The 15,529-nt window shown below is 41.2% G+C and overlaps 1 protein-coding gene across 6 annotated transcripts in view; it reads right to left on the reverse strand.

The window, feature by feature from the left end:
* Window positions 1-15,529, reverse strand: part of LOC125892253 (IQ motif and SEC7 domain-containing protein 1-like) — a 256,394-nt gene that overhangs the window by 182,176 nt on the left and 58,689 nt on the right. For 5 of the 6 annotated variants that reach the window (XM_049582154.1, XM_049582158.1, XM_049582156.1 and 2 more), the window contains exon 3: window positions 6,067-6,300. The exons of the other annotated variant lie outside the window; for it this stretch is intronic. In XM_049582154.1, coding sequence (XP_049438111.1) covers window positions 6,067-6,300 — 234 coding nt within the window. The remainder of the gene's footprint in view (window positions 1-6,066; window positions 6,301-15,529) is intronic. 6 annotated transcript variants of the gene reach the window in all.

A 15,529-nucleotide genomic window follows, 5' to 3' on the forward strand; every position in this document is an offset into this window, starting at 1 on the left:
GTCCAGTCTGCAGGATTTAGAGGAAGAAATGTAACGTAATATTTCTAGTTATGTTTCCATTATTCTAAAATCACCTGAGACTAACATTTGTGTTTTTCTTCCTTTAGAACGGCCGTTTATATCTACATACGTAGCTGAACCCCTTGAACATAGTCCGCCATGTTTCTACAGTGCCTCAGAGTGGACAAACCGAACACTGGCTCTAAAAGGGGACATTCACGATTTTACGTCGGCCACAGCTAGGTGACGCCACCTTCATTTCAAGGCACAATATTACAGCCTCCTCCACCGTCGCCTTAATAATTGTGTGAAAGACAAGTGGAAAAATAGATACATCGATTTCAAACATGTTAAATGTTGCTGCCCTACTTTCATGTGTCCTTTATGTTGGCACAGATACAGCCAACAGATGGCGCTAGAGTCAAAAGTGTAACAATAAACCTTTAAATGGAGCCAGCGTTGCAGATGGTGGTCTGTGAGGCCATTAAAGACGGTGCCATAGTTTAAATGTCTTCTGCATCTCCTACAGACGTATCTCAGTTGAACTACACTACACTACAGTGTGCTGCTCCGTTTCATCAATATCCACAGGCTTTCAGAAAACACGCACAGATACGGATGAAACAAATGCAGAGTACGGACAGAAGGTTCCGTCTGTCCCCGTCTTTGAGTCTAACATTGAACATAAATAAGCTTGTACATGTCACCTATGTTCGGTGAAATCTGAGGAGTAATTTGCAACAGAAACCTAAGACAGTATAAAAAAGTCTGAAAAAATCCTTAACTTGGAATTCCACTAAAAAAGCTAAAAAACATTTTTGCTTATTACTACACCGTCTTTCGTTAAAATAGTATAACATTCAAGCGTTTTTCAAAATGGATGATGAAAATTTAAAGACCTAGACTGACATACTATGCAGGATTCAAATACATGAATAAATTTAAAAAATATATACGTAAATATCAACTCATTCCTGAGCATAGTGCACCGGTGAGGTTAGGACCATGTAATAACTGCACGCATCTAAGAGAAGGCTACGAAACTCACGGACACAGAGCCTTACAAATACAAACGTAGCGACACACCACGTGAACAAATCTGGTTCTAAAATGTGAGTGAATCTGCGGCTGTTTTTCAAAGTTGTGTTTTATTCACTTATTAATTTGTGCATAAAAAACTTGAAACCCCAAAAATGAAAAATTTCAAATATTGCAAAAAAGTTGTTGCTCTTGTGAGAGGTAAAAAAGTTGCTGTATTGATAAAGGAAAATTCTCAACGTCCGCACAGTTAAATACGTTCATACTTGTGTTCAATCGTGTCGTTAGTTCACTGTCTCTGTCACGTAGCTGTCCGTCAGTCTCTCCCTCTACAGCAGGAAACAGCAAAATAAAACCCTCTGTGCCTGAGAGTCACTGTACTTACAAATAAAGTGTGTTTTTTACAAACTTGACACGCTTGCGAGTCACTTGCGGTCCATTCAGAATGGATCCCCGACCCACTTTTGGACCGTGACCCACCAGTTGGGAACCACAGATGTACAGTCATGACATGTTGTCATTGCATCCGTCACTTTGATCTCTTTTCATTGACTCTGGAGGCTTTAACAGCCTCATGTCTGCACACAGCTCTGTTAGCAGAGGAGCACAGAGCTGATATTAGCAGTTATTCTATATTCCCAAATCCATTGTTTTCTTTCATCTGAGGTTTGACTGGTGCTCTAAGTTATGCCTGTCTTCCTCTGCAGTGGCACCTCACTGCAGAATCAGCGCCGCCTGCTGCTTGTCTCAATGAACCAACTCCCAGGACTCATATAGCAGAAACAAAAACTAAAGGTTACTTTTGCAGATTTAAGGTTTAGATTTACGCTACATATGAAAGGAAACTACTTTTACTTTCACTTTTGAGCGCTGGAGGAGATGGCGGGGATGAAGAGCAACGTGGAGTTGGCCTGTTTCCTGTTGAACAGGTAGGTGCCAGCTGTTCACTAGCTTCCTAAAGTATCTGCTTTTCCATTACAACAAATGTAATGTATAGTAGCTTGCAGCGTACGTATAAGCAATACAGGGAGGAGGAACCAACACTTCCTGCATAGTTTACCTTTAAACTTCCGTGTTCGACAAATTCTGTAATTTTCCAAAACTGACAATGTGACACTGAGCCCCGCTGTGTGGAGGTGAGGAACTTCTCTCTTTTTTCATTCTGTACAAAACTATTTTTGTCACATCTCGTGTGTACACAGAGTGACTATGAATGTATCCGAGGGGTCATTATGTTGTCCTCGTATTTACACCATCATCACGTCTTTATTGCCACCGTGTTTCTTTGGGTCTTGGAATGAGAGTTTTCCACCTGCACATCGTCACCCAGCTGAACTCTCATCATCTGATCTCAGTCTGCAGCTCAAACACTGGACACCAACTTAAACACTAAATAAAACACTGATGAATCAGCTACTGTTAATCGCTGATTACTTTGTGTATATAGCTTAGCTGCATGTGGCGCATGTTATTACAGTTGATCACTCCTGTGGCTCGTTCACCAACATGTGAGCGGCAGACTTAGGGTCAGTTTGTTGATTCAAAGCTCACAGTGCTTATTGTGATAAAAAATGTGACAAGTGAAGTGTCGGTTTACCATCGCAAAAAAACATCAGTTATCGAAAAACCTAATGTAAAAGAAAAGCTGAGGTTCCATTGATATTGAAGGGATAGTGCATCCAAAAATGAAAATTCAGCCATTATCTACTCACCCATATGCCGAGGGAGGCTCAGGTGAAGTTTTAGAGTCCTCACATCACTTGCAGAGATCCAAGGGGAGAGGAGGTAGCAACACAACTCCACCTAATGGAGGCTGACGGCGCCCCAGATTCAAACGTCCAAAAACACATAATTGAAACCACAAAATATCTCCATACTGCTCGTCCGTAGTGATCCAAGTGTGCTGAAGCCCCGACATAAAAAGTTGTTTGGTTGGTTGCTACCTCCTCTCCCCTTGGATCTCTGCAAGTGATGTGAGGACTCTAAAACTTCACCTGAGCCTCCCTCGGCATATGGGTGAGTAGATAATGGCTGAATTTTCATTTTTGGGTGCACTATCCCTTTAAAGTTTATCAACGTAAGCTCAAAGCCTTCTGGTTCCTACTGAAGATGTAATTTTTAAAAACACAAAAATGAAGCTTCGTGCTTAGAAAAAGTTGGCGTCATTTCCTCAAACAGGAGGAAATCTGTTGAGGACTACTTTCAGCGGCGGATTAATCCACTCTCGTTTCTGTTGTGAGTATTTGTGTCAGCAGGACGGTGTGTGTGGGACTAAGTCAGAGTAAGCTACAGTGTGTGATCATGGTGATGAGGGAACATGTCACCCACTGACAGTGTTTTTAACAACAGTGGAGGAAGAGGAGGGATCTTACTCCTGTCGTTACTCTATGAAGCACTGGTTTGTGTTGTTGCTCCTTGAAAACACATTTCATCTTTGTGTATTTTGCCAAATATTTAACACTCTATTGCACTGGTTCCCAACTGGTCCAGTCGCAGGGTCCAGATTCCTGGTCCCAGTGAGTGACGCTGACCCCGGGGACAAACTGGGTGCTCAGGTTGTTACTGGTTGTGAACGTCAAGTTGTTGGTGCTGTGATCTGGAGCCTCTCTGGCACAAGAATTTCTTAGGGATGAATAAAGTTCTATTGAATTGAATATAATTGAATCAAGCTGCGGATACATTCACTTTTGGTTTTAATCTATTGTATAAAATATAGAACACCACATGTTGTATCTATAAAGTGAAACCACTCTGACAGACAGATGTGTGAGGGTGTGGAGGGTGAACGTGTTTTGCCTCCTTGTGTTAACAGAAGGAGCTGCATCGCTGCCCTCTGCTGTTCGTGCTCTTTGTTGAGCTAATTGAGATGAGATGAGCTTCAGAGGGGAGATTCTGGAGTTGCAGCAGCAAACATTTACAGAGAGAAGAATCTCAGTTTGGTGGATGAGGCTGCAGAGGCAAACAGTTCAGAGCCGCGACTCCGCTAAAGCATGGAGACGCATCAGAAGGAATCAGAAGAGTGAACAAACTGCAGCTCTACAGATCAAGAGAAAGATTGTGCTTATTAATTTAAATGTATTAATTTAGTTTTGTTTTTACAGATTCACCTTTTGTATTGTTTGTTTGCAGTTCTGTGTGGAAAACACTGTGAGAAAGTATAACGTTTATTATTTTTGTCGTGACACCTTTGGAGACTACCAAAAACATCCAGATTAAAAACTAAAGATTTTTTAAATTAATAAAATATTGTAATTAGTTTCACTAAAGCCTGCGTTGAGTCGTTAGTTCTTAATCTGACCTGTCTGTGTTCATGTGCTCGGCTTCCAGATGTTGATGGCTGTTTCAGAGCAGCATGGATGAAGTGGGGGAGGGGAGAGAGGGATGAAGGTGGGTGAGGAGAAGAAGAGAAGAGGTGTGATGTGATGGTGTTTCGGGGTGAAGGTGGATGAGACAGAAGGAGCGACTGGAGAGGCTGCTTCACCTTCGGTGCTGTTTCATGTGTGTGTGAGTGGGCGGGGCTTAACAGCATACTGTAGGTTATTGTAGCACCGTGGGGGAGGCGAGGCGGGAGGGAGAGCAGGTGACGCCGGAATTCATTCAGAGCCAATCTGACCATGTGGAGTTTTACTGAACGGCAGAATTCAAGCTTTCTTTTTAGAAAACAATCAACTCAAGGTCCACTTACTAGTTTTTCTGCAGTGCTTTCGACCGTATCACATGATCTTCACAAGCTCAGCACCTGTTCTGTTTCCTTCAACTGAACTTACATGACAACAGAAAAAGTGGACCTTGAATTTTGATTTTTAATAGTCGAAAGAAAACTTTTGTTTTTAATTACGGTTTAATATTTTATACTTTTCTATGGAAATATAATGATAAATGCAAAGAATTATGAGCCAAACATTGTGTCCCCTGCAAATAATATAGTTCAGATTCCCTTTAAATATTTAACGAAGCCGACTGGTCATTTTGTACTGTTGGCCTGATGTGCTAAATCCAATTAAAACTTCATTAACAAAGACTAAAATTAATTTAAAAGAAAAGGAAAATTCCAATAATCGCACATATTACAAAAATAAATACTTTACAAATATTTTACATTTTATTAATAAATATTTTTGCATTAATTGTCTATGATAATCTGCAGCAAATCCAGTGTAGCAATAAATCAGGTTTTCTTCTATTAACTCACTCTTCTATCACTTAAAAATAAAGTTAGAGCTGCACTTTAGAATTAATTTCATTATAGATTCATCTGTAAACTCTTTTCTCAGTAATAAATACACATAAAAATGTCACAAAATAAAGAAAAATAACAATCATCAATTTTTCAGTCCAAAGATGATGTTTTCTATTGTTCAGTGGCTGAAAATATTCAGTTTAATTTCACATTAGACAAAGAAAAATCAACAAATACTTGCTTTTAAGAGTCCAAAACAAGAGGATGTTTGGCATTTCTGCAAGTGTTTATTATACTATTTATTACCAATGTATTAATTGTTTCATCTCTAATAAGGATTTTGCATGTTAGGATGTAAACAGTGTGCCTACAGTATTTTAGCACACCCTCCCTATTATATCTATAACATATGTTGCTGCTTGTCTCGGCCAGATTCTGGTTTAATGAAATAAAATAAAGATTAAATAAAAATAAAACTACACACCCATGTTGACTTCAGTGATTCTGGCTTCTATGTGTTGGTATTTTTGTCTCACACAAATACGGGAATACCTGTTAACATCTGTCTCTTTGGTCACTGTGGTACAATTTGGATGGAACATCTGGAAACATCTGGGCTGCGGCTGAAAACATGAGTGTGGTTTAACAACTGTAAAAACATCAGGTGAGTTTGGAGACAATGACGCGCGTCAGATTGGCTCTCGATGCGTTCTGGGTCACTGCCCTCCCTGCTGGTGGATGTGGTCTGGGGGGGGAGAGGCTACCAGGGGGCAGTGTGGTGGGTGGAGGCAGAGTGGGGGACAAGAGGGTGAGGCTGGGTGTTGAGGAGGGGGGACTCTGGCCCTTACCTTGCCTGCTCGTGGTGCTTGGCGGGGGGCAGGGCGCAGGGAGGCTTGGGCAGGCGGAGGCGCGCGGGACAGCAGTACTGATGGTAGGTGGCGTGGCTGTTAGGAGGTAGGCTGGAGGAGTAGAGAGAGGAGGAGGAGGAGGAGGAGGTGGAGGAAGGAGTGGTGATGCTAGTAGGGTTGTTGGAGGAACGACAAGAGGTGGTGGTAGCAGAACAGGTGGAGGAGGAATAAGACCTGACAGAAAGAGATAGAAAGAGAGATAGAAAGATAGAGAGTTGGGGAGAGGGAGAAAGAGAAAAAAGAGAGAAAAATAAAGTCAAGAGAGAAACAGAGAAAGGTAGACAACAACAACAAACAGACAGGCACACATAAACAAACACCATTAGCACAGTTAGCATTACAGCACACTATCAGCAATAGCTTAGCACACAGTATTAATAGCAGCATGTAGCGATTAGCAAACAAGTATGGCTAGTAGTGTTAAAGCAAAAAGCACACTTAAATCTATCAGCATTAGCTTAGCACACAATAAAAAAAACAGCAGCATAGCAATAAGCACAACAATCTTAGCTTATAGTTAGCATATTTTACCATGTTAGCATTACCTTAGCACATAATATAAAATGGCAGCATACAGCAGTTAGTGTAAAGTCATAACTAGTCATACCAGCATACAACACTAACATCACAAGTGTTAGCTTAGCAGTTAGAACACACAATATATCAGCTTATGGTTAGCACACAGTCAATCTCGGCCGTTAGCACTAGCAGTTAGCATCACAGCAGTACATGTATAGTGTACAGTGAGTCAGGAGAGGGAGGATGATGCACAGATATAGATAGTTTACTGTATTTTCAGAGGGACAGAGGAGGGCCACTCGCTAACCAAGGTTGTTGATTAGCTTTTTTGCTATTTAGCTAACTTTAAGCGTGTTACTGATGGTCTCATACAATGCAGGTACTGGTTTGTTTTTTTTGTACAACAACATTGCTATCCTCAATACCTATGAGATGTCTTGGTTCTGTTCTTATCTTTCACATGGCTCATTCTGAGTGTAAATTGGAAATGACCAATCAGCTTCAGTAACACTACAATATGGAGTTCCACAGGGATCCGATCTTGGGCCCTTGCTATTTTCCATTAACATGCTACCACTTCATTACCACTGATACACAATTATATTTGTCCTTTGACCACAATAACACAAATCAAATAAACAACCTCCACATGTGCACCATGATGTACACCAAGATTATTATCCTAGATCCAGACTCATCATGAAATCATATTAAACTTTGGTATTATCTTTGACTTCAAGCTCAGCTTCAACCAGCATATTAATCCTGTTGTCCAATCATGATTTTTCCAGTTTTTGTTTAGCACACAGTCAATCTCACTTATTAGCACTAGCAGTTAGCATCACAGCAATACATGTATAGTGTACAGTGAGTCAGGAGAGGGAGGATGATGCACAGATATAGATAGTTTACTGTATTTTCAGATGGACAGAGGAAGGCCGCTTGTATATTGCTCACTAACCAAGGATGCTGAATAGCTTTTTCACTATTTAGCTAACTCCCTACCAGATGCAACTCATGTTGGGGTACAGTATAAGTGTGTTACCAAAGCATCACAAGTTTTGGTACCTGCTACAACAAAATCGCTATCTTTGTTGTCCATTAGATGTCTTGGTTCTGTTCTTATCTTTCAGGTGGGTCATTCTGAGTGTAAATTGGAAATTATCAATCAGCTTCAGTACCAATACAACATGGAGTTCCACAGGGATCCGATCTTGGGCCCTTGCTATTTTCCACATGCTACCACCTGGTCACATTCTAAGTTACCATTTCCATGCTGATGATACATAATTACACCTGTCCTTTGACACCAATAATGGCAATCAATTAAACAAAATCTACATGTGCATTACAGACATCAACAAATGGATGGCGTCAAACTTTCTACAATCAAACTCAAACGCAGAGATTATTATCACAGATCCAGACTCATCGTTAAATCATATTAAACTTTGGTATTACCCAATCTTGATCCAATCTTGAGACCTTCTTAGTTGCCTTTTACATGCTACAGTTTGGTCACATCATTTAAAAAAACACAGACAAGTTACCATTTCTATGCTGATGATACATAAATACACCTGTCCTTCTACACCAATAATGTCAATCAATTAAACAACCACCAAATGTGCATTGCAGACATCAACAAAAGGATGGTGTCAAACTATTTACAGTTAAACTCAGAAAAATACAAATTATTATCATAGATACAGACTCATCACAAAATCACATTTCTACCCATCTTGGTCCGCTCCCATCACAGAATACTCACTCTTGCAGGAACCTCAGTATTATCTTTGACTACATTTTGACCAGGATATTGATTCTTGAATTATTAGAAATCAGGTCGTTTTATCTGCGAAGAACTTAGTGACATTAATTAATGCAGTCATTTCATTCTGGTTAGATCACTGCAATGCACCCTTCTCATGTCTCACACAACAATAAACTTCTGCTGATTCAAAATGCCCCGGCCAGACTCATAACCAGGCCCAACAGGAGAGAACACATCATACCAGTCTCAAAATCACTTCACAGGCTTCTACTCCTTCTTAAGAGTGGATTTTAACTTATGAATGATCACTTTTACAGATCATAAGGGGTTAACTCCAGAACATATAGCTGACCTCCTGACCTGATATGAGCCTGAAAGCAACCTGTGATCCTCTAGTAGGTCACTCCTGGCCATTCCATAATCAAACCTTAAAACTAAAGGGGACCGGGCCCTCTCTGTTCGGGCCCCTCGGTTGTGAGTCACTTTTAAAAACTCATTTGTGTTTTACTTCTGTTCTTTTTTTTATTATCAACTGTTGTACGTATCGTAATATTTTATTAACTATGCCTTTATCTTTTTAATTGTACGTAAAGCATTTGTATCTTGTCTTAAAAAGTGCTTTATAAATAAAGGTATTGTTATCATCACTATATCATTATTATTAAGGGCCTTGAACCTGCGACCTTGCAGCTAAAGGATGTTCTCACTGACCGCTGGCTGAACCCTGCCACCAGGCAGAGCCAACCAATCTGTTACAGAGGAGCTGTGTGAAGACTCACACCGGCGTGTCACATCATGTCTCCTTCACTGTAATAAAGCTGAAGGTTGTGATGTGATGTTTCAACCATACTCACACTCGCTGACACCACAAGGAGTGAAGTGCCAGTGGTTAAAATGATGATGATGATTTTGTCACAGATTGTCACAGTTAACAAGAACTACTTCAGGTATATGGTATGTTCAATTACAGCAGCCCCCTGACATTGATTAAAAGAAAAAAAAAGAATTGATATTGCCAAATTCTAAAATCCTTTCATGTCACCCGTCATGTACCTTACGCACAAAGTGATGTACACAGTAGCCTACATTCGTGTAAAGACACAAAACTGAAGAGAACATACGGATGCTAACACTATACAAAAGGAAAACTAGAATTACCGCCTCACAGTTTCATGCCTCCGCACACCACTAAAGTTAGAGTTAAAGTTAACATCCATGTCTCTTCAGACTCATATGTGACCATAACAGTGCTTCTAATATGAATGTTGCGGCAAAGAAGCTGCGTATTCTAAAACATGGATGCTTCACACACATTTTTAACCCATCAGCACAGAAGATCTATACAATCAGCACAGTTTCAAGATTAGAGTCACAAATTCAGTATCTGACCTTCTGTTGCTGAGATATGACATAAAATATTATAATGGTCAGAAAAGTGTTTTGTCATCATTAGAATAAATGAATTCTTGAGCCAAAAACATGTTTCGTGAGGTCACAGTGACCTCTGACCACCATATTCTAATAATTTTATTCCTGAGTCCACGTGGACGTTTGTGCCAAGTTTTAAAAAAAAATGTTCTTGAGGTATAACGTTTACAAGAATAAGACAAACACAAGGTCACATTGATCAGTTCATCCTGGAATCCAAGTAGACGTTTGTGCCAAAGAAGATATGCCCTGAAGCGTATTTCAGATACCATGTTAACAAGAATGGGATGGACAGACAACCTGAAAACAAAATGCCTCCGGCCACAGCTCCTTAGCAACCCAAAAAAGAGTGGATGCATGGGCATCATCATGTCTCCTTTACTGACGCTCTAATAAAGCTCAATATCATATCTATATTTTCTCAACTCCACTTCACCCAAAATAAGTTTTTATGGGTGGGGATGTATGCTAATTGCTGACTAGCGGGAGCGTGCTGTCAAATTATGATTGACTGGCATTCATAAACACACACGCCTCAAATCTGAGTTTTCCGCTGCGTTCATAAATCCAGTGTAGGTTTTTTGTATCAAGGTTTATTATGTGCAAATTTACTCATAGATTTAAAAACATTTCATGAATGAGTCCAAATGTTTTTAACAGTTTAATCACACAACCATCCCTGAATGTGAGATGACAACCACATTCATTTAGTGATCAAATTATGTATCGCCAATAAAAGACAAATAATGTGTTTAATCTAATACTAGATAGTATTACGTTTAATAATAGTAATCAAAGATCTGTAGGTAAGATTTGTGACTCTTAATCAGACTTGTTAGTGTTAACAGTGAGCGTAGAAGCTGCCATGTTGAGGTGTTTAATGATGCGAATGTTCACAAGTTCCCAACTCAAGAATTGTTCCCATCACGACCTTCTGTCTCACATGACGTGGACACAGCAACAACTACCTGTGCCATAATAACACCAAACACCCTTTCAACAACCCTAAGCTCCCTCCTTCAGTCAGTACAGAACAGGGTTGTCCTTTTTTGCTCTAACCTTACGGTTAAAACACAAAGTCAACATGTTGTGTGTTGTCGACCCTGAACTCTTCTCTTAACCTGAGGCTGACTGTGTGTTAATAATGTACGTATGAAACCATGTAACCTCAGATCTGGGTTGTCCCTGAGCTGAGGTTTAAACTCTTCCTCTTGTGCTCACGCAGGTTTAACAGCTGCCATCTGTAACATTTGTCTCCCAGGGTGGTGAAACTTATGGTTGCGATGGCGCCTGAGACGTTTCTACACAGACCCCGGTGCAGCGCGCTGCAGATCAGCCCGAGGAGCTGCATCCACGCTCCATCAAGCTGAGACCTTATTCCTCACATTTCATCCCACTCGTTGGGATGTGACAGTTTGCTGGTCTGCTGCACGCTCACTGTCACTGTGTAGGGCTGCAGGCATGATGTACGCCACGCCGGCTGAATGCACACTGTGATACAGTGCTGGATGTACAGTGTAAATCCAGCCTGATATACACAGACTATAACGTCCTGTTGACCCTCTGTGCTGGTATCAGCTTACATAATGTCAGCTGTCAGCGTGTCGCTGCGCTCAACTCCTCATTATTTATGGTGGATGAAATTATTCTGATGTTGGTTTTCTGCTCGGGTCATGACTAATAACAGCCTCCACATGAGTCTGCGGGCTTCACGTGGAGCCAAGAAATGTTTGTTTTCTTCTGAGCTCTTTGGCTTCATTTCTGGGTCATAAAAGGTGAAACATTTATAGTCTCAGCAGACAAACAAGGCAGGAGGAAAACTTTAGACTGTGTGATAAAGTAAAGTGATTTGTGATTTCAAACTTTAAAGTAAAAAGCAATACTTTGGCTAAACATATAAAACATCACAAATGTGCCTTTTGTTTTTGCTTTGCTTCCTTCTCCTCTCTAAACTGAAAATGGAACTATTGAGAACAGAAAAAGTCACTTGAAGCACTCAAAATGTGAGTCTCAGTCCATGTGCAGAGTCAAAAAAAAAAATTAAAAAATTGTTTATTTAAGACATCAGTGCACCAAAACAAGGTGCTCAGAGTGCAATAACAGAATAAAAACAGCAGCATGTTTCAATCCTTGACCATCATCAGTGCTCTCAAGGACTGAAACAAGGACACAAACAACAGGAGGCAAAACAGTTCTCCACAGACATTAGCTAGCGCTAGCTAGCAAGTTGTGTTGTCTTGTTTTAGACGATGGAGGAAGATGATGTGAGTGGCGCGTTCAGAAACACTCATTGTGAGTGTGGGAGCGCACTGTGACACAAACTGGAGCGTTGATAAATTGGGAGCGCTGTCTGAATGTAGCGTTGGGTTATCCAGAGCAGCGCACTCTCAGAGTGGCAGAGCGCACTCTGGACACTCTGTCTGTGGAGACGGAGCAGCAGAGCGCCGAGCGGAGTGAATGTGTGATTAACTTAACCGTTGGTTCATTGTAGAAATATAACGCTGCGTTTCTTCCACCAACAGGGCTCTCATTTTAGTGTAGAGCGTCAGACTGAATTTACCAACGCACCATGTCAGGTCACTCACTCTCCGGGACCGCCAGTGTTACTTGAAGAAGTAAACACTGACCAACGGGACCAGACTGGCCGACCCGTATGCTCTCACTCAGTGGATGGATGATGTCACAGGAAGCCAATCTTACAAAGGAGGACCACACTTGTTTGTTTTGCTATGGAAGCTAACGTTAGCTAATGTGCTAAAAAGTTAGCGTTGCAGAGAAATCCAATCTTCCTCTTAATCCCTCCCCAGTTTCTGATGAGGTGGACATGATAACCCTTAATACACATAACCTTATTCATCCCTACAACAGGAAATACTTTTTCCCTAACCTGATATGAAGTGTGCGCTGCACATGTGAGCATTTTTGATGATGGCCTCCGTCCAGTCCTTTGGTCTTATCACATTTAACCATAGTTGTCTTTGTTTTTGTTGACGGGCAGTGGCGGCTGGTTTTGAGCCATGACTCCTTCTATTCTGGCTCCCAATAACACAACAAGACAAACACATTTTAACACTCCTATGGAGCCTACAGCCCTGTGGGGGAGAGGCAGCTGCACCTCCAGCTAATAAAATGACATCATCATGACGTTGGCCCTTAAAGGGTCTATACAGGTGAGAAACCAAGAAGCCACAAACAGCGAATAAATCTTTATTCTTAAAAGTTGTCGTAACAGATATTTTCAGGGTCTGAGTTAAAATGAGGTCAGAAACTTCAACATTAAAGTGTAATATCTCAGTTTCTTTCTCTCCCTCCTCAGCAGGAATAAACCATCACCCTCTGTCTCCCCCCCCCCAAAATCCAGGCAGTGTACCAGTTGTATTAGTATGGAGTGTGTGTGAGCTGCTACCACTGCAGAGCAGGCTGGAGCCATTCATTACCATACTGCTCCCATACTGCAGAGGGCCAGAGACACACACACACATACAGGGAGAGATGAGTGCTGCAGAATGTGACACACAGGTCAGACCGCCATCATCAGTTATTTTTAGATCAATAATCCATATATCAATGTCACATTAAGTGCTACCTTGGTCTAATTACTCTAAACTAATGACATCATGGTGGAGGTAATTGGTCACCTTGGTTTCACACCTCTCATATTACCACTGCTCATGTTTCTTTAAATTAATGCACATCAGCCCTGTTGGTGGTGATAGTCTGCAGGGCAGAGGTGGTTCAGCAGAGGGCGCTCAAAACACACTGAGTGCAGAGGAAACCACAGTCAGTGACACAAATGACACAAATTCACACAAATACAACATTTTAGGAAATCCTCGTTTATCTTAACGACAATCAGACAAGAAAATGTACGTGTTTTCCTCTTTGTGTGCCTGCAGGATCATGTTTAGACTCATGTAGCATACATACGGTACAACCAAAGGGTAAGAACGATCAGAAATACAAACTGGAACATGGTTGAACAGTTGATTGGGAGCTAACAGGACGACACATGTAAATTAAACAGTGTCGGAGTTCAGTGACAGTTTCTGATGGAGCTAGGCTAACAGTTTCCCCTTGCTTCCAGTCATTGTGCTAAGCTAGGCTAATCATTTTCTGGACCTCTGTCTGCAGTGGATGCGCAAAAATCAAACTGATGTTTATTTTGTCATCTGATTCTGGGTGTGATGTGAAGCAGTGGTGGAAGGAGTACTCAGATCATTTACTTCAGTCAAAGTATAGTGGTGATACTGCAGCTATGAAGCACTTTTCATCAGTTTTCAGAAGGGGATAAAAATGGTTTTAAAACATATTTGTGGAAACAGTGATGAAGCCCTGAGCCTCTGATTGGGCGTTTCTGACGGCAACAGATGACTGACAGGCAACAGCAGATGTTGCTGGGAGACAAACTGTCAACATCAGTGGTGCACTGCTGAACGGACCCCATAGGTTTACTGTTAAACCCTCTGACACTGATACAAGGAGTTTGTCCAACACGTGGCATTAACTGTCGACCGTCAGAGACAAGCTGATGGATAAAACCGCAGACTGTGGCGAGCCGAGGCAGCGAGCTGCTCTAACAGCTGTTATGTAAGCTACAAAATAAATTAATAATTATGCTCAATGTGTGAGAGTGTGCATATCACAGATTTCAAAATGTCAAAGGGCTTATGTAAGCATAGAATAGGACACTCCAGGTGTGTGTGTGTGTGATCGGGCTGAGAGCAGAGTCAATAGCAACTTATTACTTTGTGTTAAAAACACTCTTTCACTGTTACTTTTTATGCGAACTTTGTTTACAGCATCAGGTGCTCTGATACTCTGAGAGGCCGACACAGACAACGTATGCTTGTAACTGTTCGTATGATATCCTACGAATTTGTTTCTCACAACTAATGTTACATAATTAGCATAAAGTTACTGTGGTTAGGTTCAGGGAAAGAGACATGGTGATGACGTACCTTGAAATTACCTCAACGTTCACACAAATCTTGACACGGTCTCATGTTTTGTGACCCATCCACCGCCCCAACCTGCCTGCTGACAGGACCGCTTCCTGCTCTTCTCTGTGCATTGGTCACATGATCGCAGCCTTCCTAACAAGTAGGGCTGTAGTCTCCTGGTCGACTAGTCGATTATTTGGTCGCTATCCTCCGACCAAATTCTCATTAGACGAATAATCGCCGTGTTACTTTCATAAGGAGAAAAGTGCTACATCAACAGCTTTCCAGGATTAATCCATTATCTCCTGCGGCGGGGGGGACAGGCTAAGCTACCTGTGAAAATGGGGGTGTTTTCAAAACACCCTTGTTGTTGACAGAAAGTTGAACTCGCCCACCCTCACACTTAGCGTCGCGTCTGTCTCTGTAAACTGAAACCATTTCCCTCAGTGGAAACAAAGCTTTGATTTACTTTAACTTCACAGATAAGAAACAATAAATTGTGAAGACAATAAAGCCTCCACAAAAATAGCATTTTAAGTCTTGTGTGTGATTTATCCTGGCTTCATATGAGCAGAGGAAATCTCTGCTCGTTGCTAGGCTAATGTATACAATGTAAAATGTCATAGGCTTGTGCTAATAATGTTAGCATGTTGTATTTGTTTGGAAAACGTGTTTAGTGTAAGACAGTTGTTTTATCAGTGAACCTTGTGAGCTGTAATGGAGCCAAATTATGTGCTATTAC

The sequence above is a fragment of the Epinephelus fuscoguttatus genome, linkage group LG7, assembly GCF_011397635.1.
Source record: "Epinephelus fuscoguttatus linkage group LG7, E.fuscoguttatus.final_Chr_v1".
Classification (NCBI taxonomy): Eukaryota; Metazoa; Chordata; class Actinopteri; order Perciformes; family Serranidae; genus Epinephelus; species Epinephelus fuscoguttatus.